This window comes from Anopheles arabiensis, chromosome 3 (genome assembly GCF_016920715.1).
Source record: "Anopheles arabiensis isolate DONGOLA chromosome 3, AaraD3, whole genome shotgun sequence".
NCBI classification, from domain to species: Eukaryota; Metazoa; Arthropoda; class Insecta; order Diptera; family Culicidae; genus Anopheles; species Anopheles arabiensis.
Genome location: NC_053518.1, coordinates 265,258 through 288,508, shown reverse-complemented (window position 1 = coordinate 288,508; position 23,251 = coordinate 265,258). Strand labels below are relative to the sequence as shown.

At 44.2% G+C, this 23,251-nt stretch overlaps 7 protein-coding genes across 9 annotated transcripts in view; 2 read left to right on the top strand and 5 right to left on the bottom strand.

The window, feature by feature from the left end:
• Positions 1-152: 152 nt before the first annotated feature.
• On the bottom strand, positions 153-3,628 carry LOC120899672 (TBC1 domain family member 23). Its single transcript, XM_040305771.1, has 2 exons — positions 3,258-3,628; positions 153-3,034 (listed from the first exon to the last, which is right to left on the bottom strand). The coding sequence occupies exons 1-2, from the start codon at positions 3,272-3,274 to the stop codon at positions 853-855; spliced, it is 2,199 nt and encodes a 732-aa protein (XP_040161705.1). The 5' UTR covers positions 3,275-3,628; the 3' UTR covers positions 153-852.
• A 418-nt stretch (positions 3,629-4,046) lies between these two features.
• The window catches only part of LOC120900331, a 30,479-nt gene continuing 11,274 nt past the window's right edge, over positions 4,047-23,251 (top strand). The window contains exons 1-4 of one of the 3 annotated variants that reach the window (XM_040307179.1): positions 4,047-4,229; positions 4,407-4,595; positions 20,049-20,153; positions 20,290-20,662. In XM_040307179.1, the coding sequence (XP_040163113.1) occupies positions 4,466-4,595; positions 20,049-20,153; positions 20,290-20,662 (608 nt within the window). In that variant the 5' untranslated portion in view covers positions 4,047-4,229; positions 4,407-4,465. The remainder of the gene's footprint in view (positions 4,230-4,406; positions 4,596-20,048; positions 20,154-20,289; positions 20,663-23,251) is intronic. The other 2 variants (XM_040307181.1, XM_040307182.1) reach the window with 2 other exon arrangements.
• Positions 7,204-8,063, bottom strand: LOC120900335. Its single transcript, XM_040307186.1, has one exon. It carries the CDS (start codon positions 8,000-8,002, stop codon positions 7,280-7,282), a length of 723 nt encoding a protein of 240 aa, XP_040163120.1. The 5' UTR covers positions 8,003-8,063; the 3' UTR covers positions 7,204-7,279.
• Positions 8,716-9,693, bottom strand: LOC120900334. The gene has a single exon (XM_040307185.1). It carries the CDS (start codon positions 9,587-9,589, stop codon positions 8,834-8,836), a length of 756 nt encoding a protein of 251 aa, XP_040163119.1. The 5' UTR covers positions 9,590-9,693; the 3' UTR covers positions 8,716-8,833.
• On the bottom strand, positions 10,168-11,175 carry LOC120900336. The gene is made up of 2 exons (XM_040307187.1): positions 11,039-11,175; positions 10,168-10,969 (listed from the first exon to the last, which is right to left on the bottom strand). Exons 1-2 carry the CDS (start codon positions 11,084-11,086, stop codon positions 10,343-10,345), a joined length of 675 nt encoding a protein of 224 aa, XP_040163121.1. The 5' UTR covers positions 11,087-11,175; the 3' UTR covers positions 10,168-10,342.
• On the bottom strand, positions 12,444-13,610 carry LOC120900332. The gene is made up of 2 exons (XM_040307183.1): positions 13,468-13,610; positions 12,444-13,393 (listed from the first exon to the last, which is right to left on the bottom strand). Exons 1-2 carry the CDS (start codon positions 13,513-13,515, stop codon positions 12,506-12,508), a joined length of 936 nt encoding a protein of 311 aa, XP_040163117.1. The 5' UTR covers positions 13,516-13,610; the 3' UTR covers positions 12,444-12,505.
• Positions 18,255-19,341, top strand: LOC120900333. The gene is made up of 2 exons (XM_040307184.1): positions 18,255-18,384; positions 18,460-19,341. Exons 1-2 carry the CDS (start codon positions 18,352-18,354, stop codon positions 19,234-19,236), a joined length of 810 nt encoding a protein of 269 aa, XP_040163118.1. The 5' UTR covers positions 18,255-18,351; the 3' UTR covers positions 19,237-19,341.

Sequence of the window (23,251 nt, the reverse complement as noted above, 5' to 3'; positions counted from 1 at the left end):
GCAAATATTATATCAATATTCTTATTGGGAACGTAGTAATGAATCCTAAGAGTAAAGTAAGGGTTGATCTCATTAAAAATTCACTAAATCATACAGTTACATCGGTATCTTTCGGATGAATGGTACTAATAGAAAGAAATATTATATTTACGTTTGAATTTTAAAATCTTAAGTAACAACACCCACTGCTTAATGCCTACCTTGGGAAGGATAAACTCTGGGTGAAGATTGGTTTTTTATTTCTATACACAAGTTTCTTCGCATGTTCTTCGCGTGTCACAACGTCTCACTCTACTGAAGGGAATCAAATGGAAATCTCGGATTCAGTTCACTTTGCTTATATATATATTCGTCTTCAGGGTTAAGGTAGCAAGGAATCAGTTTTCTGTTTATCGACAATCGACACAATATGTTCAGCAACATTTCTAATCGTGCTACAATATGTGTGTGTGCAGCTATACAAAATGCTACGAGTGCGTGTGTGTGATTTTCCCTACACGACGAGGATAAGTAACGGACATAGATTGGGGCGCACGATATTAACGACGATGGACTTTTAGCCTAGTGCATGCATGATGAAAATAGTCTCAGCTAACTAAATAGACATAAAAACGATCGCAGGTAACGATTAAAATAAAAACGAAATTTTCAAAAAATCAACGAACATAACAACGATAATCATACGAAAAAGATACTACATTACTTCTTGACTGCTGATAAGCACTGAGATGATGATGGCTGCCGGATGTGCTGGTAACAAAACCAAAACGCTCTAAACGCTTAGCGCGCGGGGAATAAGGGACAATGCTATAAGGACGGACTAGAAGCCCTCACTGCGTTTCCCTCGATGGTTCACGTCTGCTTGATAATATGCCGCGAGATCAGATCAGTCACTTCGCTCGCGTTCGGTATCAGAAAACGATCCATATCCGTAATGACCAGGTTTTCCTCCTCCGGGTAGCCGTACTTGAACGTGATCAGGTCTCGATGTCGCTTTTTGGCCGTAATTTTTACAATGCTCTGGAGTTGCCGACGTACGATGATTCGGGCCCGATCCCGTCGAGTTTCCAGCTCACGCAGCACTATCATATGCTTGGCCGTTACCAGCAGGTAGCTGTCGTACATGTATCCATTCAAGTGTACCTCCTGGCACTTGAAGTACCGTATCACATCCGGCCCCTTCAAGAAGCTCTGTATCGAAACGATCTCTTCCGTCGGATCTGATTGTTGCTGAGAGTTCGTTTTAGCGCCCCGCACCACCAACGATGACTCACTGGCAGCGGAATTCAGCTCATCCTCATCCTCTTGATCCTCCCCGATGCTGAACACCGGTGGAACGTTTCGGTATCGCTTCCCATTACGATCATTCCGAGACACATGCTTCTCACCACCATTACCCGTCCGGCTAGAACCAGGCTCGTTGGCATTCGGGTTGGAAATGTAGTCAATAAGCTTTTCCTTCACCTCGGCCGACTTGGTTTTCATCGCAAGCGACAGTTTGCTGAACAAATCGATGGTCGATTTCCGGTCACCCGCAGTGCCATTGTTGTTGGCCGTATGGCCACTTCGTTGATTGCCTCGCTTGAGACTGTTCGTTGCACTGCTATTAGCACTGTTGGCACCGCTGTTGAGGGATTTCGGGTTGTTATTGTTTGCAATCGCCTTTCCTCCCCCATACCGTAGCTGCTCCTTGTTGCACAGCAAGCACTTAAGCGGATCGTGATCCTCCAGACAATCGACCATGCCCTCACCGAAGTACTCGTGTATCGCTTCGTATCCACCTGTCAGCAGCGAGACGTATTTGGTATTTTTCTGCAAAAACGACGCCACCACCATGTGCGTGTACTGGTCCTCTTCCAGCCGTCCCGATCCCAGAAAGCACAGATGTTCGCCGCCCGCATTGGAGTTGGCATCGATAGCGTTTCGCTGCGAGCGTAACAATCCCTGCACCGCCGTCTGAAACGCTTCCGGTTCCTGTAGCATTAGATTACTGTCTAGATGGAAGGCGGTCGACAGGTGGCCCGAGTTGTACTGTTCCGCTGGCCGACAGTCAACCAGGAAGAACCGGACCGCCTCCGGGTGTGGGTTCTGTATCGACGCGTTCTCTATGAGTTCGTTTACCGACACCGGCAAGCAAAGGGCTTGCGACACGACCGATCCTTCCGGCTTACTGCTCCCGCCTCGCTGAGCACCGAATAGCACCTGCAGCAGGTCCCGCTTGAAGGAGGCCGGCGTTTTCACGGAGTAATACTGCGCAAGCGAACAGAAGTCGAGCACATCGTCCGCCTCGATGTTGCACGGCATATTGACTAGAAAACCGATGAGCTCTTCTTTGGTAGAAGCTTTCATCGCAAGGATTTGATCGCGCTGGTTAATCAACACAATCAAGCTGAGGAAGAACACGAGGAATGGATCGGACTGCTGGAAGTACAGGTCCCACATGGATAGCACGACCGGCAGTGTACAGGTGGAAGCAAACAGCGTTTGGAACCATCCCATCGCATAGCAATCGGGCGTGATGCGCTTCGTGTCCAGGATGGTACATAGCTCCGGATCGTGATATAGCAGCAGCAGGCGGAACACGTTGAATACGGTTCCATTCTTACTGCAGCCCTTTGGAATGTACGTATCACGAATCGCTTCGAACAGGTTGTACGTATCTGAACGTATCAGCTTCAAAGAAAGCAACGGCAGCATCAGCTCCACCCATCCGTTGTTTGGCTCGTACACAAGGTTGCGGTTTTTGCAGTAAAACGTGAGGATCGATTCGAGATCACAAACCACTGACACCTTATCCTCGTCCTCATTACCGAGCTTGCTGACAAACTCCTCACAGTCGGATCGTAACAGTGCCTGGAAGGGAAGGTCGTAGATTTCGTTGAACTGTGCCAGCTGGTCCGGTTTGTTGCGTACCCCCAGGCACACCTGCCACACGTCTAAGCGCAGCGCTTCGGGGAGTGTCTTTCCGTGACATATTGCGTAAATGTCGTCCACCGTACAATCATCCTGTAGCGCTGACTCGAGCTCGATCAACCTGCCGCGGGGAGACATAGAGAAAAATGATGACGAAATAAACACACGAACATGATCGGAAAGGTGACAGAATGTAAAGACATCGTGGTGACTCCCGTCTAAAGAATGAGTCAGCTTGCGCAAGGGGTTCGCTAATCACAACTCCCTTATCACAATGGTAGGGGGCTAAGGGAACCACCTCACGAAAGCGGGGCAGTGTACCGTGACCGAAGAAGTTTTCTTACCACAGTCCGTCCTCCATCGTGCCGTGCAAAAGCGCACAAGGGGGGAGTTTGCACAATACGGGCAGCAGCTGTACCAGCTTTCACGGCACCACTGGATCTATGTTGTTGTTTCGAGCAGGTTCCGTCCTATTACGTACGTCTCTCTTTCTCACACGGTGAGACGTGGAAGCAGATGCATCGTTACATACGCTGTCAGCCAGAAAACAAACAGTTTGCACTCCTTGCTACAGCAAACAAGGCAAACGCAAATGTTGTTTGTTCTTAATCCCGTGGTAATTGACTTCACTTTTTGTACAGCAGGCAAAATAAGTGCCAACAAATTTAATTTTCTGCAAATGACAAATCGTCACAATCGAGCTGTCAAAACGGAGACTGTCGATGCAGGGTTCGTCAGCCGTACATCGTGCACAGTGGGTGTTCCTAATCAGCTGATTTGACAGCAACACGAATGAAAAGCTTTTTCGAATTAATTTTCAGAATTAATATGTTTACTAAGCATGCAGCTCCAAACACCGATGCTTCTTCTGAAGATCTTTATGCTTTTATTTTTATAACCAAATTTCTTTCCTTTATCTCGAATACAACCCAGCAATAGCAACAATTTCATCAAAGCAGCTTTCCGGTCTGTTGTTGCAGCGTGAAGCTTTTCTAGTGAAAATATCCTTGCCCACAAGCGTTACTTCCAAAGCTTCATTGGTGGTGGCATCGTTATCAGTTTCAGGTAATACACGCGCGTATCTTTGTGTGCGTGCGGTCGGGAAAAGTATATATCAAACGAAAATGTGACGGGAAAAATCAGTTGAACGGTGTTTTTCCACCAGTTGACTTCGAATTCCGTCGGAGGCACCGAGTGTGACTCCGTCTCGACAGATCAGTGTCAGTACCGCGCAACAGAAAAATTCATAAAATCTTTATATCATCCGTCGTATACTATCTCGAGGTTTAAGAAAACAGATAAAGTGAATCTTACATGTGAGCTGTTTTAGTGATTAAAATTTAGTTTAGGCTTAGCTATTTTGAAGAATTATTTTTGTTAGTTAAACTGCTCTCTCTCTCTTTTCGTTTTACTTAAATTAAAGCCATTTTTTATTTTAATCCTATATTCTCTCTAACTTTGTTCAATTCTGTGCATTCAATACACTCTACCAGGGTGAAACGCAAAAGTTTCAGTGCTGTACAAAGGTTTTACCGGGTTTTCGTTTGAACTGATGCGACCGCCAACCGCCAAAGCCAGCGTGGCCACCGGCCAGGCGGCGATACTAGCCATCCTAGTGTCGCTAGCCACGTTTTCCGGTGCCGTCCCGACCTCGGTACTGGCGGACTCGAAGGAAACGAACGGTAAGTGAAGCGAATACCATGTGTGTGTGTGTGTGCGGATAAATTATCTCATTCCCATCCCTACCGTACGTAATCTAATAACTGGAAGCGTCTCGGCAATACTGGAATAATATTTGCCTTTCTAAAGGAAACCCAGATGCTACTAACGGGGCAAGCTTTCGTTGTAGGGAACGCAAAGGGTAGATAATAACAAAATAACAAATTCCTGTGAAACAACGCGACCTACTGTTTGCGCAACAAACCACTACAGTAAATTGCATTTTCACGCTGATTTCGCTGATGGCCTGTTGACTTCGAGCGTGCGGGTAGTTTGACAGAGGATACTTGTTAAACACTGCACAAACCTACACGCAAGTTACATGCACGCGGGGCCAGACAGGAGCCAAATATCTTAACAAATCAACCGTCCCATGTGTTTCCTTTTGCCTACTTGACCACGTGTGAAATCCTTCAAGATAAAGTAAAATAATAAAGCTAAAAATTAACGCAAACTCCATCCTATTGTGCTCGTGAGCACCCTCAGTTTAGCTTTCATTAAGAGTCCAGAAAGGCGTCGGCAAACTTGTCACGTTACCTGTCTGGTGGATGATTTGCTGGTGGTGGTAGTACGCGCGGCCAGATAGATGCCCAACTTATTGCGGAAACTTATGGGAAATATGAGTATGTTGGAATGTGAGCGAACAGAGAAGAAAGGGAACAATGGTGACCTATATTAATTTAAAAGGCTTGGCGAGCATAAAAACTCATCTGTAAAAAAGTCGGAGTCCTCGTTTCACCGATTAGTAGTGAAGAATTGCAACCACAAATCAAAGAATAATGTTGAATTGTTTAGCAGTTAGCATAACTTTCATCCTGGTTGACAACTTCGTCATACATGACGAAGAACGTTCGCTTACAACGAGAGGCAAAAATTGAAATCCATCATACTCACACGTTCAACGACCGCACCGGTTGGTTGAACTGGTGGAAATTAAAATCATCCAAAATTTCATCGCGGTTTGGTAAACTCAATTACGGCTCACACAACTGGCTTTGGTTTTACCGCCGTAGGCATCAAGCACGCAATGTGCTTTCCGGTACTCCAAATAGCTCCTATACCACAGATTAGGACAGCAAGTTGGGGGTGGTAGCTGAAGAGGAAGAGAGATTGCCAGCAGATTATGCCAGAACCCACACTGTAAAGTGCATACCTGCACTAGTGACTACCTTTTTTTTGCTAGCTTGGAGCGGAAAAGGAAACATATTAGCTTGAGGTTGACGATGGTTCGGTACCGGTTCGTGGTTTATATGTTGACCAACCAGGACACTGGTCGACCGCCAGACCGTTTGCAACTGTATACAATCCCCGCGTGTTGAAGAGTAGGTCCCGTTTGACCGTAATGATTTAGCGCACAGAATATATAAACATGGCAGGGGCATCCTGCCATTGGAGTTTGGAACCCAATCCGGTCACTTTACGATACCCCTGTCCGGCAGAGATGAAGGTTCATACGCAGCACATGGGTACCACCACCTAACAACAGGTTGCTCTAGCAGCATGATAGCTAGCAGCTTGATATCATCAACGCGTTCGTTTGTACCGGGATGAACGCCATTTTCAGGGCAGCGGAGAGAAAGAAAGAAAGAGAGAGAGAGAGAGAGAGAGAGAGAGAGAGCGGGCGAAAAAAAGCAATGAAATAATAAAATTTAATTTACGACACTTCACTCCGTTCCGTTAATGGACATCAGATTGTTCGCATCCTTCCTTCCAACACCGGACAAGTGGGTCCCATCCGTTGGTCAACTTCCCGGTCGAGGAGCGTCGAGTCGTTAACCGTCAAATGTCGGGAATTAATAGCGACGTTTTTGTCCTTTTCCACCAGAATTGATAGTACTTACGTGGAGTATGTAGGAAGAGTTTGTGTAAAATGAGACATTTTTAAATGTAATGTCGCAAATAACACAAATGAATGACTTTCGGATGTGTCTATAGCATAAAGTGTGCTGTAAACAGATCTAATATAAATATATCATTCTAAAGCTAAGCTAACAAAGATATCTTCCAAGTGTACTGACTTTTTTTTTGCTGTGAAGAAATCACCACGCTGCACCATGTTAATATTTACCCATTTCGTGGCCAAAATCCGATAAGAACAATAGGTCTTTTAATACAATATTGCAGTTCATTTTGGCTTGGAATCTGAGCATAAAGCTGTAACTGTGTTGCATCTAATGTTAATGTCAACTTACGGATAACCGAGATTTTTCAATTTCTCATATTTCCTCTCAGCAAGAGGTTAAATTTTTCCCAACATTCTACTGCAACAAAACATGAAAGAGCAGTTTGTACTACGATACGGGCGGTTACGTGACAAGGTACAACACCAACCCTCGTAAAAATTGCCCCGACTGTGTTATCCATAGACTAAGTGTGGTTATCTTGTTTTGGAGTGCTCAACAATTTACCTGCATCACTTTTCTATCATGTTGTATGTGTATATATGTTGGATATTTGTTTAGGATACATGCTCCTGAAAAAGGATGTTCTTGTTCGGAAACTACTTAATTGCTCTCGAGCCCTACTTATTCCGTAAATTACCGCCTTAAACCACCCGAAAACCTGAGAGCGTAGACTGCTTTTGTCTGCTTTATTTAAAGTCGCGTCAAATGTGAAACAAATCTTTTATCCACACGGCGTGCTTAGCTTAAAACAATGCACCACAAATCATTACCAGCTGCGAGCGAGCCAGCTCGATGTACGAGCGAAAGGATACTTCGGCCACCGTCATGCAGCCAATGTAAGTCCCGCGGATCTTGGCCAGGTCGGCTTGGAATGCTGCTACCTCCTCGCGCATTTCACCAATCGCAGTTGAACTGTTGTTTGCCTTAAGCTCGCTTTCCTTCTGGCGCAGCTTTGCCACTATTCTGTCAGGCGTGTAGAACACATTATCACCCCGAAACACGTCCAGCAAACGTCCATCGACGACCGATTGCTCCAGCTCACCGATCGTACCGTAGTAGGAGGAAATGTTAGCGCTCAACGCTTCGTCGGCCGCATTAATACACGTCGTGTATGCCACACCGATCACGTTGACCGTTTGGTTGAGTGCCGTCGAGACGAACTGCATGCACTGGTCATCCGCAACCGAGCGGTTCTGTGCGTTCATCAGCTCGATCAGCGCATCTTCCTGACGTGTGACGGACATTACGAATGTTTCCTTTGCCAGCATCATGTCGGTGTGAAACTGGGCGATGGCGTCCGTTCCTTGACGCTCTAGTGTGAGCAGCTGCTGCTGATCTTCGCTCACCGCTGACAGGTAGCTGGGGACGATGGCCCGGAACTTATCGATTACTTCCTGGGCACCGGGACGGCCAGCATAGCTCCCCCCGGCAAGTGCCAGTACATAAACACAAACGAGTAATTTCATCGTTTTAACTATTTGATAGCTCTACTATACCGGAAAACAAAACCGGGACTGACACTCTGGATGCTGAAGCACTGTGTTAATACTGGGAGCCACAGTGTAAGGCTTTAAACAACTTTTTTCGCCACTAACGCAAAAGATAAGATCAGCGGTCATATCGGACGTACGCAACGGAATGATTTATCTTACTGACGGATATTCGGATTACAAATATCCGTTAAAAAAAAAAAACAACAAACAAACATTTACAGAGCTGGTGTTATTGTCGTTCTTTTGGAAGGCCAAATTCATCCGCCAAACGCATTGTTTCCGAGAAATGTCTAAAGTTAATTTGTTCTTTCGAGTTTATTTTCGCGTTAAAAAGCATAAACATATTTAATGTTTCTTCGCACTGAACTGACTCTCTGTGAATGAATCTTTTTCTGGTTCGAATTTAAACACACGTAAAATGTATTAATTTCAAGAAAAGTAATTACTTGTGATTGGTATAAATTGGTGAAATCTAGTTGCAATTTATGTATTCATTGCAAAGGGATCCTTTAAAATTGATATACAATTCCATTTTTTCCTTAGTTCTGGTGTATTTTATGAGTTTTTTGTGTAAATGCGAGTGGTATGCTCATCATTTCAGCGTAATGTATGAAAAGAATTTTTTGGCACTCCGATTGCATGCATCAAACGAACTACTTAACGCAATAAAAATAGAATATAACCGATACTTGGTTTAACTCATCAGACAATGAGCAGATATTTATTCATTCGTAATCAGATATTACGATAAGATAACTTAAGATATATATCAACTTATATCTTCTTTAGCTACTGGCTATCCGCTTACTGACTTGTGCACAAATTACCCATTCCTTTGCCAATTTCGCATGTCAGTGCTGCGCCACATATCATCGTCAGCTGCAACTCACACATGTTTAATCCCTGACCCAGCAAAGCGTATGCATTTTCCATACATATGCCGTAAGCATCCTGGATTCCCACCATATCCTGGGTCACCTGGTCGATCATGAACTGCACCTCGACGTCCGTGATCAGGCTGCTACTATTACGCAGTGCTTCCATTTTCTCGTTCAAACGCGCAAGGATTGGCTGTGGGCTGTGGAACACATTCTCGCCCCGGAACACGTCTAGGAGGCGTAGCAGCGACAATTGCTGTTCGTAATCGCCCAGATATGAGTAGTACTCTTCCAGCTTGGTTTTGATCGCATCATCCGCAGCATTGATGCAGTTGGTAAATGACACACCGGCTAGGTTGACGGTCATCTCACTACTCGTACGTACGAAGCCCATACACACCTGGTCTGCTTTACGTTGCGCTCCAATTTGCTGCAGGATGTATTCCTCGCGCCCAATTACCTGCTGTACGTATTGCTCCTTTTTGCCGATAATGGTTAGATGAAGCTCAGCCAGCTGGTTGGTCGCGTTGGCTTTGATCGCATTGATGATGATTTGCGCTTTCTGTATAGAAGGTTTGTACAATGGAGCGATCTCCTTAAACGTCTGGATGACCTTTTCCGTGTCCGGGCGACCGGCGGCAGCGATACCAGCAATGGCCAGTAGCACGATGATGCTCTTCATGGTTTAACTTTAGGCACAGTATGAATAACACACTAAATGAGCAGACTGGATAAGAGATGATCTTTTATACGGGCTCAACACACACGAATAGAAAACGAGGTCTGTGTGTACATAAGATTAATATTTGGGCGTATTTAACTGTGTTTACTGTTTATTTTAGTCACAGTATGAGCTGCTACAAAAGAGGGGAAGTAAATTCGTACGGAAGCATTCATCTTCTTTCTGAAATTTTCTGGTTTTGTTTTGCTTGAGTCGCGTGATCATTTGTGGAAAAAACACATGAGATGGTGCGTATAACAAACCATTCAGAAGCATTTAGCCGGAAGTATTTCATTAATGTATATTTGTCATATTTCATTTTTGTTGTTGCCGTGTTTCAGTGTCTTAGATAACGACCCCCCAAAAACATACTGTTATATATCTATCATTCTCAACGCATTTTAAAGAGGTATAAATGAGGGTTTTGAATACAGTAAAGTGTGATAACACGCTTTAATTATCGAGCTTATCGTGGGTGAAAATATGAATTTCACGAAGTACATGAATATATCCATATTCGCTTAGATACATTTTAGATATTTTTGTCATATCAAATTTATCATTTTATTTATTCGCAATATTTGTCATTTTGTATGATACACCAAACTTCACTACACATACATTCCAGTTAATCCTTGTGGCTGGATTTTTAGAATAATTTATTACATTCGAAGAACCAAGCAGTGATAAAAGTAAAAAAAAAAACTTCACACCTTACTCCAGCTTTTTCGCACACACATGCTTGTACTGCTTCGAAGTGCCTTCGAGCGAAGTATCCAGTGTGGCCCGTGCCACCCTCATGCACTCTGCAAACTGTTCTTTCACCTCACCCAGCTCACTGCGAATTTCCTGCAACAATTCCGCAGTCAACGTCGGCAGCTTGAACGTGGCACGCATTCGCTCCTGCAGCTTGCCCCGAATACGGTCCATGTCCACAAAGATGTTCTCACCCCGGAAAGCGTTAAGCATGTTGGCCTGATCGTACTGTTCGCGCGATACCACACCATTCGTTGCATCGTACAGCTTTTCAAACAACGCATCATCGACACGGCTCAGGCAGGACGCATACGATACACCAGCTAGATTCAGCATCAGTGCCGTCTTCTGGCGGATAAAGTCTACACAGTTCGGGCCACTTGCCTGTGCTTCCGCGGTGGACAGCTCCTGCAGAATCGACGACTCCCCATTTATGGACGAGCGGACGTACTCTTCTTCGGCCAGCAATAGCTGTGACTGGACGAGCGATACAAAGTCCTCATCAGCACCAAGCATGCGACCCTTCTTCACGCGCTTTAACTGGTTGAAGAGATTGAGCGTCTCTGCCCGATCAGCAACGGTGGCCTACGATAAGAAGAGGGAACAGACCTCACATTTCATCAGCTGTTTTAGAAGTGAAGTGGTTCTACTCACCGATATGGCTACCGACAACAAGGCTGCTAGCAGAAGCAGTCCCTTCATTTTGTCTTGCAGTTTTACACCCTCAGCCGAATGTTTGTTTCAGCTGGTCTGCCTTCTTCCAGTGGCAATAAGTGAATGAACCAACAGGGGGCTGCGTTCAGTTGTTTTATATAGCCGTAACGCGGGGCTGCTTGGTTTTTATTATCTCAAAAGTCAAGTTCAAGTGATCAACAGCTCCCCTTATCTCTGAGGCAAGCTGATGGTATCGTGAGGTAGAATTAGCGATAAACTGCACGGTTATAGAACTCGACGAAATAACGATAATTGAAAAGGAAGTTTCGGAAAAAGTTAAGGAATTTTATTGCGTACTTGAAGAAGGGTATTTTTCCCAACTGCACAAGCAATTTCCGAGTGGTGTAACCCAAATCATCGCTTGCTATGATCAACAAAACACCAAACAAGTATGCAAAGTTGATCGATAAAGCGGAAAACAACGTTCAATCATCGAATTGAATGTATCAATCATGGTGTGGCGTGATGCACGGTTGAGGTTGTTGCAAGTAGAGGTCATATTTATTTTTAAATCGAGCGCATATCATTACGATGCACTTTTAGTCGGAATGCATGATGTCATACGAAACTTATGTTAACACACGCTTCTTTTTTATACTACAAAAACATACATCAATAGTAAACAATAGTTTTAAGCGCAATATTTAACTTTTATTTTTATTCTTCTTTGGCACAGCAACCGCTGTCCGTGAAGGCCTCCCTGTACCCACTAGTGAAGTGAGCTTGGCTTTCAGTTACTTATTGTTACCATAGCAGGATAGTCAGTCCTACGTATGGGGACACGGTCTATTCGGGACTTGAACCCATGACGGGCATGTTGTTAAGTCGTACGAGTTGACGACTGTACCACCAGACCGGCCCATTGAAAATTTATAGATGTCAGTTAAACCTTTATTATGATTGATTATTCTACAATGTTTGCTGTTTTCGTTCAGCAGCTTCAAAAATCACACAATTAAAACCTTTTTTATTGTTGCGAAAGCACTTGGCACGTGCTGTATCGTTGCGTATCGTTAAAAGACGTTTCGCTACGTACAATGTTACAGTCTTGGCATACTTATTGATAGAGTATGTCAAGTGTATTACTACTGCTCCACTCTAGCATTGATAATCTCAATCTCAAATCTCTTAGCGAATTCTCAACAAAAACAATCGATGTAGAGCTTACAAACCTATGTATATTTAAATGATGGAATGGCTTAAGGATCTCTAGGATATTCTAATCTCATCCTATCAGAGATTCGATTCGATTCTCAAAAAGTCACCGAGAGCCAAACTTCTAATGGTTTTGAAGGCAGATCGAAGAGTGTTATGGTTGTTTGGGTAATAAAAATCAAAGAAAGTATTTAGACTAAACAACACAATTCTTTACTATTATTGGTCAATTTCGATGAACATTTGTTCCCCTTACAATGCATTTCTATAAACTACACCTGGAGTAGGTGGTTCCGGTTCAGCCACTTCAGTGGGAGGCACTTCCGTTTCGGTTGGAATCTCGGGCGCTGGTTCCGATGCCGGTTCGGTAGATTCTGTCTCTTCTGTTGCTTCCGTTTGCTCGGTTTGGTCTGTTTGTTCCGTTTGCTCAGTTTCCTCCGTTGGTTCCGAGGTAGAAGCAGCCGGCAGTAACGATCCGAGACAGATTTGTTGCAGTTGCGTAAGCACCGTGCCAAGTGTGGTCTGTAGCAGCTGGTCGTTCATCGTCAGGCAACTGGTGTAAGCCGCCCGAACCTCACCCAGCCGACCCTCGAACGCTTCAACCAGAAGGGTCAGCTCCTCGGTCAATTCGGTCGGAGCCTGCTGCAGCGAGGACAGCTTCTCCACCAACCGATCGACAATGGTTTGCGGGTTTACGAACACGTTCTGCCCACGGAACACATCGTACACGCTCAGATTCACGAATGATGTTTCGTTCACTTGTAGCTCAGCGTACACGCGCGTGATTTCTGATGCAAGCGAAGCATCAACGTTGTTCAGGCAGTTGGTGAAGGACACACCCGCAAGATTCATGTTCACGTCGATGCTTTGGCGCAAAAACCCGAGACAACTAGTATCGATGTTGATGCTCTGTCCGTTTACCTGCCGTAATACGTTCGCTTCTGTCTTGATGGCGGTTTGCATGAACGATTCTTTGCGCGATGCAATGTCTATGTTGAACTTGAAGATCACTTCTGAGCTGTTCAGTTTCGCTCCGGCCACTGCCTGGACGACGACATCGCGCAGCTGCTTGTAAGCAGGGTGGAGGTCGCGTAGCGCATCGATGACTCTAAGAGATGTTTCACGTTGTGCTAACGAAACCTGTACCGAGGAGCAAAAAAGCGTTTAACGATTTGTATCTAGTTCGTTCAGAAATGGAATGAAGAAAAACTTACACTGAGAACGCCCATGAATAAGGCAACCGTAAAGGTGAAGGCTTTCATTCTGAAATTTATGTAGTGATGCCTTGTGGTCGATCGCTAGCGTAACGAGTTGCTATTACACCTCCTGTCTGGCTGGTACTGTTGGTCGAGTTCAGAAAGCTTCGAAGTTTTTATACCAACTTGGAATTAGGTTTCAAGTACTTCATCATCCTCTACTATCGCGTGCGTTTGGCGCATAGTAGCCCTTCGAGTACTGTCCACGCGCGATGGCCACCGTGCTAGTGTATGCAAGCCTCATTGCCTTCCTACCTTTCCTTTGCCACACACTGACGTGGAATTCTAATCAACTGTCACACGCCTCGAAATCGTCGAAATGTCGTAAGGTTTTGCAGACACGGGAAGAAGTTTTCCCTCGGATCGAGAAGATAACTCCGTTATCGAATTGCTATAGTTAGGCGATAAGGGTGACGTAGGAAAAAAAGGAATTGCACTTTTGCATAATTAGAAGTTAAGTGGAGCATGATTGATGCTCCATCGGGTCTGGGCGAGAGCATATGGTCAGAAAATCGATAGCAAGGTGTCGACACGCGAAAGTGTCACATATCACGATAACCGATCGCATCGAATCTAACTCGGTCAGATTAGATCACTGCCTATCAATAGATTGCTTTAGACACCTTTATGCCAGTGTTTGACCGGCACGAGAGATGTCATCTTCCTATTAACAAACACTCTTCATCCAATTGAAAACGGGGATGTACTAAATCAGAGAGCGCCACTTTACTGCCACCTTAATCTTGTATGTCTGTTCAATCGGTGCTTTTTAATTCTAATCTATAAATGACTCTCTCTAACCGGTATAAGTAGAATGTGGAGTGGGCTCACGTTACAAGCCGTCGTTCCGGGCTACGGAGTAATAAGATTTGTTGCCATTCAGTGCCGAAAGTAGCGCGCAATCGTAGAGCGATTCGTGGAATCCCGGCACTATGAAACAATCATATCACAGTCAAGAGTTTACGATATGTTTTATCGTATTTGCTCAATCGATTGTTGCGGTAAAAGTTATAGTGCAGCCGAGTGCTGTACGTTGTTCAGTTGCCGCATGTGCAGTTTGAAGTGGCTGTAGAGTCGAACCTGATACGTGTGTCTGCGAAGCGTAGGAATCCTAGAACGTACGGTTTGTTATTCGACGTGTCATGTTCTTGATTCTGATTGTCTTCGTGATAGATGTTGATATGTCGTTCTGTTCTGTATGCCAAAACAATTACATTTCATAACTAAAATGTTGCTCAAAGCTATATGTATTGATAGCATATCTAGGATATATCGTAAGAAAAACATTTACGTTAAAAAAAACACTTATTTTTTTCTCAAAAATCTACATTTCCCAACTGATTGAAAATAAATTCGCATAGACATTTGTTTTTATCAATTATCTCGAGCTTCAACGCTCATCCTCAATGTTGGATTCATACACTACGCCCCTAACAAACAAACGTAAACTAGAAAAACAATCATCCCAACGACTCAACATCACCACCGCAAACCACAACTTTGCTTCATGATACCCCTCACTCATCCAGACAATTTTCTCCGGCTGTAACTGAAAGTTGACTCAAGCTGCTCAAACAAACTCGAAGAAGAAGCACCTCAAATGACACCACTGCGGGTACTGGTGTGTCGGGTTTGGGTCAGTTTTTTGTACTTAGATTTTTCTTCCTTCTGCCTTGTTTATTTCTACGTGTTTTTCCGGCCTCTTTTTGCCGTGCAAGAATTTCGGTTCATGGTGCAAACTTTCCCAATTTCACAGCAATGTGCTTGTCGGGCTCTCCGCGCTCATCGTTGCTGCGATACTTTGGCATCAGTCGTTGGGGCTTTGTGGGGCTCCGGTTCCACGTTTCACGGATGGCGGAGCTGGTCAGCACACAAACGGTACATGCTGAGAAGTACAGAAGACGAAGTAATTTACAATGACCCAGAATTCAAAAGTCTGCGACACCGTCAAACTATCCACGGTGCAGTAGAGGACGTAGCAGGATTCAGACCTTGTGGAATGCAAGTACGAGCTCAGATGATAGCCAGCTTTGTTTTGGCTTTATTCTGCAACATGTTATGAAACCATGTAAAACCTGGTGCTGGAATAAGTGTGCATAATAAGCTTTCTTATCTTGTTACTTTTTTTTCTTAAGTACAAAGCGACATTTGATTATATGACAAAAAGCAATTTAAATATATAAATTGTTTGATATGGTTTTGTAATTATAGCATGAATAAGAAAAAAACATTTTCCTGGAATTTCCTGGAACCTCGACTACGCGGTTTAGTCTGACTGATAAGCTCAACCTCCCTCACTTAGATCTGCTATCAAACCGCAAATCTCACCACGACCGAGAACGGTACAGACTTCAAGATCCCTCCGATTGTGAATCACGACGACGGCCAGCCTAGTTCCGGTGATTTACACAATTGGCTTGGCTACCTTATCGCTTATCGCGACACTTGCCGCGGTGTTAGAGTAAAGCCACCACCATTGCATGGGACCTCCCACTGCACTTACGTTCCAATATCCTTGCAATCGTACATGATTTCAAAACAATCCAGAAGGGAGATCTGAGCTAATTGCAACTGACACACACAAAGATGGTGGGGGTGTTATTGAACTGAAGCCGGAGCGTGTGAATCAACTAGACCTTCCTTAAGATTGCACGTGTCAAATTGCAAATCCCACATGACAGCAAGGAGCGATACGGAAGTACAAATTGACCCAGAAACCAAGCCCACCTGTCCGATCTGCGTCTGATGAATTGATAACTCTGTCATCCTGATAAGTCGTTGCATCTGAATACAACTGATTGCATTGATTGAATATTGCACAAAGAAATTCAATTCCATGGGAATTGAATAATGCACGATAGGCCAACTGAGATGTCCGATATTTGACTATAAAATGAACTGTAGAACGATGATGAACGCATTATAATCCAAGTAGACATCATCGAACGCTCACCATAACGCTTTATCAGTTTCCTTGCGCACAAATTCACTTCAGTTCAAAATGTCGGTAAAGGCAGTGTTTGTTTTGCTAGTTCCGTTGTTTGGATTGGCCCTAGCCCAGCGAGAACCTTCGCTCGAAGTGATGAGCGCGCTGAAGGAGCTGCAACCGCGCTACCGAGAAATTCAGGACTACGCCATCAACCAGCTGACAGAGGCACGGCTGAACAGCTCCCAAGTTATCTTTAACTTCCATACCGATGTCCTTACCTCAAAAGATCAGTACGTAAGCAACACGATCGAAGAGGAGCTGGGTGTGTTGATGATTCTCGATCGGCAGCCGGAAACAGTGGATCGAACGTGTCTCGGATTTGTGCGCAGCAGCGTCGATATGAACGTGAACCTGGTTGGCGTTTCGTACACTAACTGTATCGTACGGGTGGACGATTCGTTGGCTGGTATTGTGTCGGAGTTTTACAAGACGATTCAGCAGGACGAATCACAGTATACGGGCAGTGGACTGTTTGGGGTGTTTCGAGGAGAGAACATTTTCCACGCTCCGGCAGAGCTGATGAAAAAGTTGTCCGAAAAGTTGGAGGAACTTCGCGAAAATCCGACCTTTATCGCCACCGAGCTGTTCGATATGATAGTCGAGTTCGAGCAGGAGCTAAAGGAGGTAAAGACGGGCTACGACGAATGTCTAGAGGATGGTATGCAACTGCTCCGAAGTGTGCTGGAGATTGCCCGCACTCAGGTTGCTCAGGTGTGCCTGGGCCAGCTAGAGGAACCTATTCCCACGACGACAGTGGCTGCGTAGATAGAGAGCGCTTTAAGGAGCACCGAAATTTGATTCCCTGTATCATTGAATTTTATACTAACCAACAGGCAGCTGTCATAAATAAAAGGAAAATGCTTTGAAGTCTTCTACATATAGGTGATGCTTGATGATGGTGATGCATAAATAGGCTTTCAGAAAAAATAGAGATCCATCATGTGAAGCGAAACAAAGTTTACAAAAGTTCCATTTGATCTTTTTTGCTGTTTTTGCCTTCAGCCGTTAGCAACTGAAACTTTCCACGCTTTCAGGTGGATTCCCGCTGGACCTAAAGCCACACCGGGTTTGAACCCACCTACTTGCGAAAAATTCTACCATACATGCGTTCTTTACACCTTTCGCACCTTGTTGGAAATGTGCCGAAGGTCGACATATGCAGGCACACATGTTGGCGCATAATTCAAAAATTGTGATTGATTGATTTTTACAATTGGGCGTGAGTGTGCGGCTTCCCTTGATAGAAGAAAGCAAGCTATCGAGAAGATATTGTAAAATTGAGTTTGGTCTGTGTCCTCACTGAGTGAATTATTGTTTTTGTTCCATTTATCTTTAGCAATAGCGCTAAAACAGTCCATTTTCAGAGCACCCTGGCAACGAGTGCAAGACATTGCCATAAAGATGTCGCAACATTGCCGTCCAAATATCAGGAATTGATTTGCAAACCTCATACTCTCACTCTTGCAAACGTTGTAATCCGCGACTTCCTGCCTTTGGATTAGCAGACATCCGTGACCAGGTCTCCAGTGAGGGCAGAGCATGCTCGAGCATGACCGTGTGCAATTGTAAATAATCCGTGTATCGAAAGCTGTAACATCGTGGTGTTGTGACTGCAAAACACCTTTCGCGACTGGTTTTTGTTTTATCAGTCAATAAAAATCTAAAATGCAAAGATTAAACCCAAATTGATAAGCGCACGATAATTCGTAAACGATAAAGTTGTTGATTTGGATGCCGAATCTCTAAACCTACGGCACCGTATAAAGCGCCTGTTTCACTAGACTGAGAAAGTTATTCACAGATATCCATTCCTAGAAGCAACAGGTTGTTGACGAGATTTTAAAACATTCAAAATGAAGCTTCTTTTGGTGGTGCTTTTTGCAAGCGTAAGTACTTTGAGTGGCAAGAAATTGAGTTAAACTTTAGTTTTGTAACATTTTTCCAAACATGATGCTTTGCAGGTTGCTTGGGCCCAGCGTCCACTAACGGTGGCTGTGATCGATAAAATGTACCAAGTGTACCCGATGTACCGTCAAATCCAGGACTATGTGATCAACCAGGTGGCGGATGCACGTATGGCGAGCTCTGCACGAATCGACGAATTCCACAGAGACATCATTATGATCAAGAGTAACTACCTCGCGACCTCCATCAGGCAGGAGCAGGATTTGATAACCCAGATCAATGGCCAACCGCTTTCCGTCAATCAGCAGTGTCTGAGCTTCCTTCGCCAGAGTGCTGAGGTTAACATGAACCTGGCCGGTGTGTCCTACAGTACCTGTATTACCAACGCCGGTGATTCCCTCGTAACAACCGTAAAAGCTTTCTACGAGCTGCTAGACACGGACGAGGCGCGTTACGTCGGTGTCGGACTGTTTGAGGAGTTCCGCGACGAGAATGTGTTTTTCGATCCTCAGCGCATCATCTCGAAGCTGGAGAACCGCGTGTTCCGGCTAGAGGATTACCCAACGCACATCGGTAGCGAAGTGCTTGATGCTGTCGCTGGGCTCTCCAACATGCTGGAGAACATTCGCCTGAACTACATCAACTGCATGACGTTGGGCGAGCAGATGTTGAGGTCCGCGCTGCAGCTGGGATTGCTACAGCTTGAACAGACTTGCAATGGCAATTTGATTCCGGTCGCAGAGGAAGCCCCAGTACCACCTAACGTGGGTGCTACACCCGAACCCACAGAGGAACCCACACCCGAGCCGGAGACACCTGCACCAGAACACTAAGTTCTTTCCACGAGAGAATTATAAAATGGAACACAGTTATAACTTTTATAATATTGGTGCGTCATTGGTAATAAAATATGGCTGCTTGAATGATCGATATATTTATTACTACTTTTAAAATGTGGTAATGTGTAATTTTCCCCATTTAACCGCAACCAATCATTCTTTAGAATTGCTGCTGATATGGTCGAATGTGATAATAAAATACCTTCGAAGATAACACGGTGTTAAAAAAAACAAACATTATCAATGAATAAAACCTATAGCTTTCCCTACAAGCTTTACAACAACGTCATGGATTTAACGACACCGCAATAAGCCCTCCAAAATTAGACCACAAAGATGGAATTATCCATGTTCCGGAGGATAAAATTAACTTAATAAAAAAAACAATACAACGATGCAAACACCTTTCGCTACAAGCTGCCCTTGCAGAGCTTGGTTTCGTTACGATGTTTTGACGACGTGCCGTTCTGCTGACTCTGACCTTGCCCCTTGATCCTGGGATAAAATATTACATTAAATATGCATTAGCCCTGCAGCATCTACAGTGGTAGCTTCCCGCCTTTTATGAGCTGCAACCTGAAGTTCCAATCTGTGCTTTGTACTAAAACAGAAAGCGAGTATTTGGAATTGAAATGAGATTTTTATACCAAAGTCTTGTAATACTTGTTTGGTTTCTATTTTACTAAATACACAATCCAATTCCAATACACATCAGTTAGCATGATTTTATCGATAATGAATGAGTCAAACTCTCCATGGAACTGAAGTATTCTCTCTTACTTCTTATACTCCGAACTGCATTGCAGGCCATCGGGAAGTTACGGCTTCCCCGGGACAGAACCGGTTGACCACGGACGATGCTATGTACGGCGACGATCGGGCCGGTCCATCGAACCCTCAGAAACGTGGAGGTAGGCGAAGATTTAAATGATGATTGTCTAGCGAAACTTCATTCAAAGTGTAACTCACCTGCCGGCGCTCGGTTTGCTTCCTGTGCAATTCAAACTCATTTCCATTCGTCTCTCTCCCGCTTCTTTCTCTTTCCAGTGAACCCGTTGCTCTATCGGGAGGCCGAACTTCGGAACGACTTTTCCGGTAATTCGATTCCCCAGAACGGAGTGTGGGAAGATGTGGACGTACCGCTGCCGGGGATGCCGTATCCGTTGGAACTGTTCGATGCACCTATCGAGCCGGGTCCTTTCGACCGGTTTAACCAGCAGCAACAGCAACAGCGGACGTACGACGTACTGCAGAACCTGCTGAGCCGTCAACCTTCGCCGTACAATCCTCTGTTCATCGGCAGACCAGTGTCCGGTGGGTACCCGGTGAGAATGCACGGCTCTGGCGGTGCCTACGGTACGGAACGGAAGAAGCGTACTTTGGCAACTGGGCCGGCGAAATCGTATTCCCATCAGATGCGGTAAGTGCAGGTGGTAGTATTTATCTTGCGGAGTGAAAGTTTTAAACGAATTTTTAACAATAGTTCGAATTGGCTGTGGGTTTGCCTGGTAGTTGCAAGATGGTTTGTTGCTCGAGTTAAGTGATACCGCTTGCCGAATGAATGGCTTACTTTAGTGGTGGAACATTGGCTTCATATAATTAATTGCTTCTGTTTGTAGTTTTGTTGAATTATAATTAATGATTTGATACATTTCGGAATGGATTTACTTTATTTCTTTAAATTGAGTCATAACTATCCTTCCTCATATAACTTACTAACATATAACTTCTTCATAAATAACTTGCTGATTTGTTAGAAAAACAGATGCACTAAATTACCGCATATTTGCCACTACCATAGCATATTTGCCACTACCAACATAGCTTCATTTAAGTGGAAAGCTTCATATCCCATGGATGATAAAAATAGTTATTTAACCAATCGTTAGCTTCAACCTCAAGAAAATAGCTCTTTCAGTTTCTTTTTCCACGTCTCTTAACCAATTTCATCGCATTAAAGAAAGCTAAGCATCTTGTTTTGCGTAAAGTGACCGTTTTCCCACAGCCACTTGAATTGAGTTAAATTGATTTTATACGATATTCTTCCAATCTTTAATGTCGTTCAAAGACAATGCCAAGAGAATTATGGCTCGCATCGTGATGTAACATTTCCTATAAAGTCAGTAATCGATGTTGCTGTACAACCATCCTGGATTGGTCTTGCCTGTCTTTGCTTGTCCTTAGCATTAGTCTCAATCAGTAGCAAAACAAACCTCGACCACTGGGACATAGTAGGGACAAATGGTACACAGACGCCCTCGTGCGGTACGGCATCGTTTGTCAATAAAGTGTACGGTGCGTTTGCTTTCTCGAGGGAGGTGATGCTCGGTAGTGAAAGAGGCATATCGGAAACAAACATAGAAGAAACTGTGCAAAAATCGCCAAACACAATTCTCGAGTGGCATCGTTGTATCTTTCGATTTCATTACAAGTTCCTTAAGTCACAACTCGATGGCGTACACTAGCTTTTTCCTGGACTGAATTGCTTTTTTTGCTGAAACTATTTTTCTCAATTTTATGATAATTTAATCGTACTAGTCGTATGTGAGCTATGCATTTAAACTACCAATTTAAAGCTTTATTGCTTCAATGCGTTTTGCTCACTGATTTTCCACACAATCAGATTTGCGTGTGTAATCGTCCGATGTGTTATTTTCGGGAGAGCCCCCCTCCGATCAGGCGGCATTGGGTCACCAAAGGACGGCGAGAGAGGTTTCATAATACTCTTTTTCTTTGCCACCCTGTGTCATACTGTATTCAATTGACGTCAATCATTTCACCACCTAGTTGCGGGCTGAAATTGTATTCTTTTTGCTGCTTTCGTTCGTTCGTAGCTTTCCAAGAGCAAAATATGTCAAACGTCCTTTCGAACAAATGTGACCGAACAGATCGCACTCACCGCTGTCCCTGTTGACTGACCCATGAGCTGACACTGTTGCTAGCTCGTCGAAAGATTGCCGTTTTCGTATTTTTTATTTCATACGCCCCATTGAACAAAATTCTTTAGAAGAGTCTGATTTATGCTGGATTGAAAAAGGAAAGGGAAACATATTATCTCCCCCCTCATATGCCCTGCTCCACATTTCGTCAATGTTATGCAGAGCTGTAAGATGGGGGATGGCCCCATGATGGCAAAATATGGGATGCAGATCGCATTAATATTAATAATCTTCCGAGCAGCGCACAGTAGGTGATAAGTGTGCTGCCCTAATCGCTGTATATGATGTGGTGGTGAAGTGCGAGACGAAAATAAGAAAACACTATGTTTTCTGATTCCCATCTCATCTGATGGGAGGGAGACAAAACATATGAAAAATGTTATGAAATTCAAAAACTCTACTCCAGCGGTGTACTAAGAAACCAATTTGCAGCCAACCTCCCGTTTCGACACGATACAAACATCCGGACGTTGATTTATTCCGTGAAACATCATTAGCAAGTAGTGACGCTGCTTTCGCCACGTGGAAGCGATAGTTGATAGTTATTTTATTTGTCTTCTGTCCTATCCTTAAAGCTTATGGAGCCAACCGAACCGAACGCGACGGATAAGTGATGCAAATTGATGCAAATAATCGGCATCTGAAAACAGAGCGAGGCACCGATTTGTTGATGCTCCAGCGCAATTGTTTAGAATCAATCAATGCAAACGAGCGCGTGTCAAGCGTGTGTCATGAATGCAAAATGGTTATTGCTGTAATTTAAGCTGTCGACAGCGTGTTGCTTTCATCAGCAAAGCATTCGGAGTGAGGGAGCTGCAGCATAAGCTTTTTTAAGTTGTTTAAAGAAGATAATATTCGTTTCGATGCGATATCACTGCCATTATGCTGATGAGTAAGCATTTTGTACCAATTACCAAAAAAACAACTGTCCAAAAGTATGTTAAAGTGTCTCCATGGCTTTCTGTTTGTGTATGCACGTTTGTGTGTGTGTGTGTGTGTGTGTGTGTGTGTGTGTGTGTGTGTGTGAATTTGTTGCAAAGCCAAGATTTAAAAGTCCAGCATTCCTTATC

Excerpts from the sequence above, each read along its gene's own strand:
- LOC120900335 (XM_040307186.1), bottom strand. The coding sequence starts at position 8,002 with ATGAAATTACTCGTTTGTGTTTATGTACTGGCACTTGCCGGGGGGAGC.
- LOC120900334 (XM_040307185.1), bottom strand. The coding sequence starts at position 9,589 with ATGAAGAGCATCATCGTGCTACTGGCCATTGCTGGTATCGCTGCCGCC.
- LOC120900336 (XM_040307187.1), bottom strand. The coding sequence starts at position 11,086 with ATGAAGGGACTGCTTCTGCTAGCAGCCTTGTTGTCGGTAGCCATATCG. Across the intron at positions 10,970-11,038 it reads TGTTGTCGGTAGCCATATCG|GCCACCGTTGCTGATCGGGC; the intron begins GTGAGTAGAACC and ends TTCTTATCGTAG.
- LOC120900332 (XM_040307183.1), bottom strand. The coding sequence starts at position 13,515 with ATGAAAGCCTTCACCTTTACGGTTGCCTTATTCATGGGCGTTCTCAGT. Across the intron at positions 13,394-13,467 it reads TATTCATGGGCGTTCTCAGT|GTTTCGTTAGCACAACGTGA; the intron begins GTAAGTTTTTCT and ends TCCTCGGTACAG.
- LOC120900333 (XM_040307184.1), top strand. The coding sequence starts at position 18,352 with ATGAAGCTTCTTTTGGTGGTGCTTTTTGCAAGC. Across the intron at positions 18,385-18,459 it reads TGGTGGTGCTTTTTGCAAGC|GTTGCTTGGGCCCAGCGTCC; the intron begins GTAAGTACTTTG and ends GATGCTTTGCAG.